The sequence below is a fragment of the Rhea americana genome, unplaced genomic scaffold (assembly GCF_003343005.1).
Source record: "Rhea americana isolate MKP2758 unplaced genomic scaffold, rheAme1 scaffold_609, whole genome shotgun sequence".
In the NCBI taxonomy this organism is placed as follows: Eukaryota; Metazoa; Chordata; class Aves; order Rheiformes; family Rheidae; genus Rhea; species Rhea americana.
In genome coordinates this window covers 1-2079 of record NW_028186767.1, presented here as the reverse complement: position 1 = coordinate 2079, position 2079 = coordinate 1, and the positions used below count along the sequence as shown (strand labels likewise).

The window sequence follows — 2079 nt, the reverse complement described above, 5'->3', positions numbered from 1 at the left end:
TTTACACCGCACGTTTCCACGAAGGGAGCGACGGCTCCGAGCGGGGGCTGCGATTCGTTTGATGCCGCCAGCGACGCGCTCGCAAAGGTGTTTGATCACCGGCCCCGGGCAGCACCCGCGGCTCCCGCGGCGCCGTGCCCCCCGCCCGGCTCGTCCGCCCGCCGCGGCGCTACCTGAGCTTGTACTTGAGGGTGTAGTTGGTGTGCAGGAAGGTCTCCCCCTCCGTGCCCGGCGCCCACTTGCAGGTGAGGTCCTTCATGTTCTTGGACCAGCAGGTGATGTTCACCGGCTTCTCGGGGGGCACTGGAAGAGGAGAGCGACGGCCCGGGCTGCAACGGCCCCGCGGAGACGCCAGCGAGCGGCGGAGCTCGCCCCGGAGCGGCGCCGCCGAGATTTCCAGCTCCGGCCCGTTTCGCCCATGCTGGGCTCCGGGAATGGCAACAACAACAGCAAAAGTCTCTGTTCCCAGTTAAGCCTCCGTATTCTTAGGACATAGAACCGTCCTTAAAATAGCCCGAGATAAAATCTTACGATTATTGATTCAGACAAGTGTGATTTCAGCCCAGGTTGCCAGCGCAGGCTCGGGGCGGCGAGCGCCAGCCGCCTTGCCGGGAGCGCTGCCCCGCCGGGGCCCTGGAAGCGCGAGCAGCCCGCGAGCGAGCCGCGCCGCGCCGAGGCGCCGGGCTGGGGGGAGCCGCGCCGGGCGCCCCGGCCTCAGCCCAAGGCACATTTCGGCAAGAGCCGGGGTGTTGATCCTCGTGCCTGGCCCCGCTCCAACGCGGGCGCTCGCCTCCGCTCACTCYGAATTGCTCCAGCGGTTCTGCTCTGAGCCGCTGCTCCCCGGGGCAAAAAATAAAAAGCCCCAAAAAAACGTCCAGCCTGGAGCCTGGCGTGTCGCAGGGCTGCCCCCAGCCTCGGCGCCTGCAAGTCCAAAATGCAAAAGAATGCAAAAATGCAGAAAGAATGCATAAAAAGCAAAAATGCAAAAATTTGCAAAAAAAAAGAAAAATGGAAAAAGCAAAAAATGACAAAGAAAATTGCAAAAAAAATTGCAAAAATGCAAGAGATTGCAAAAGCAGCAGCAAGCCCGGGGACATGCACCCGCCGCGGCGCACGTACGTCCGACGTAGAGGCAGGAGCCGGCCAGGATGCCGCCGTCGCGGCTGTGGCAGACGAGGTTGTCGCCGGACTGCTGCCTGGAGCCGTTGAGGCGGGCGAGGGCCACGCTGAGCGTCGTGGCGCCCAGCGCCGCGTAGGAGGCGGCGGGCAGGCGCCGGCCGTTGAGCGTCCAGTACAGGTCCTCGGCTCGGAGGCGCGAGTCGGCGCTCACGGTGCACGTGGCGGTGAGCGAGGAGCCGATGAGCAGCGTGGGGTCCTGGGGGGAAATGACTGCAGGATCTGCCGCGAGAAAAATAAAAGGGGAGGGGGGGGAAAGAAAGAGGGGGGGAGAAAAAAATCAGATGAAAAACCAGGGTGCAGCCCCTGCCCCGGCGCGGTCCCCGGCTGCCCGGGCAAGCACCGCCTGACCTGGCAGCCCCGGGGGGACGCGACGCGGCTTTGCGGGGCCGGGCTGGCCGGTGGCTTTCTAAATTTGGGGGACAAAAGGATTTCAAAAGCAACGATGGAAACTGCCTTTTTTTCCCTCTTTTTTCCCCCCCCTTTCCCCCTTTTTGCTTTACCCCCGCCCCCGCGGCCCGCTCGGGCCCCCCGGCCGAGGCGGCTCCGACACCCGTGCCACCGGGCTCGGGGCCGCGGCAGCGCCTCCCCCGCCGGCCCCGGCACCCGCCCGTGGTTCCGCTCCGCCGCCGTTTATTTTTTTCCTCGGGGAGAGCTTTTTTTTTTTTGGGGGGGGGGGACGACAGAAAAAAATAAATAAACGAGAGGGCGCCTGGCGCTGCAATCCCTCCGTCGAGCGGCTTCAAAGCAAACGCGTTTATTTTTGCAAAGCGCAAGGTTACGGGCTCGGCTGCGGCGCTGGAAACCCGATCGCAGGGGGAAGGGAGGAAGGAAGGAGGGGAAAAAAAAAAAGGAAAAAGAAAATTAAGCAACGGGAGGTAATTGGGGGCGACAGGTCGCAGC

The 2079-nt window shown here is 63.3% G+C and overlaps 1 protein-coding gene across 1 annotated transcript in view; it reads right to left on the bottom strand.

Annotated features, from left to right (window-relative positions):
• CRLF1 (cytokine receptor like factor 1) overlaps positions 1–1441 on the bottom strand; it is a gene marked incomplete at its 5' end in the record, with an annotated part of 3536 nt that extends 2095 nt beyond the window's left edge. The window contains 3 exons of the mRNA XM_085320002.1: positions 13–47; positions 174–303; positions 1120–1441. Coding sequence (XP_085176128.1) covers positions 13–47; positions 174–303; positions 1120–1441 — 487 coding nt within the window. The remainder of the gene's footprint in view (positions 1–12; positions 48–173; positions 304–1119) is intronic.
• Positions 1442–2079: the final 638 nt, after the last annotated feature.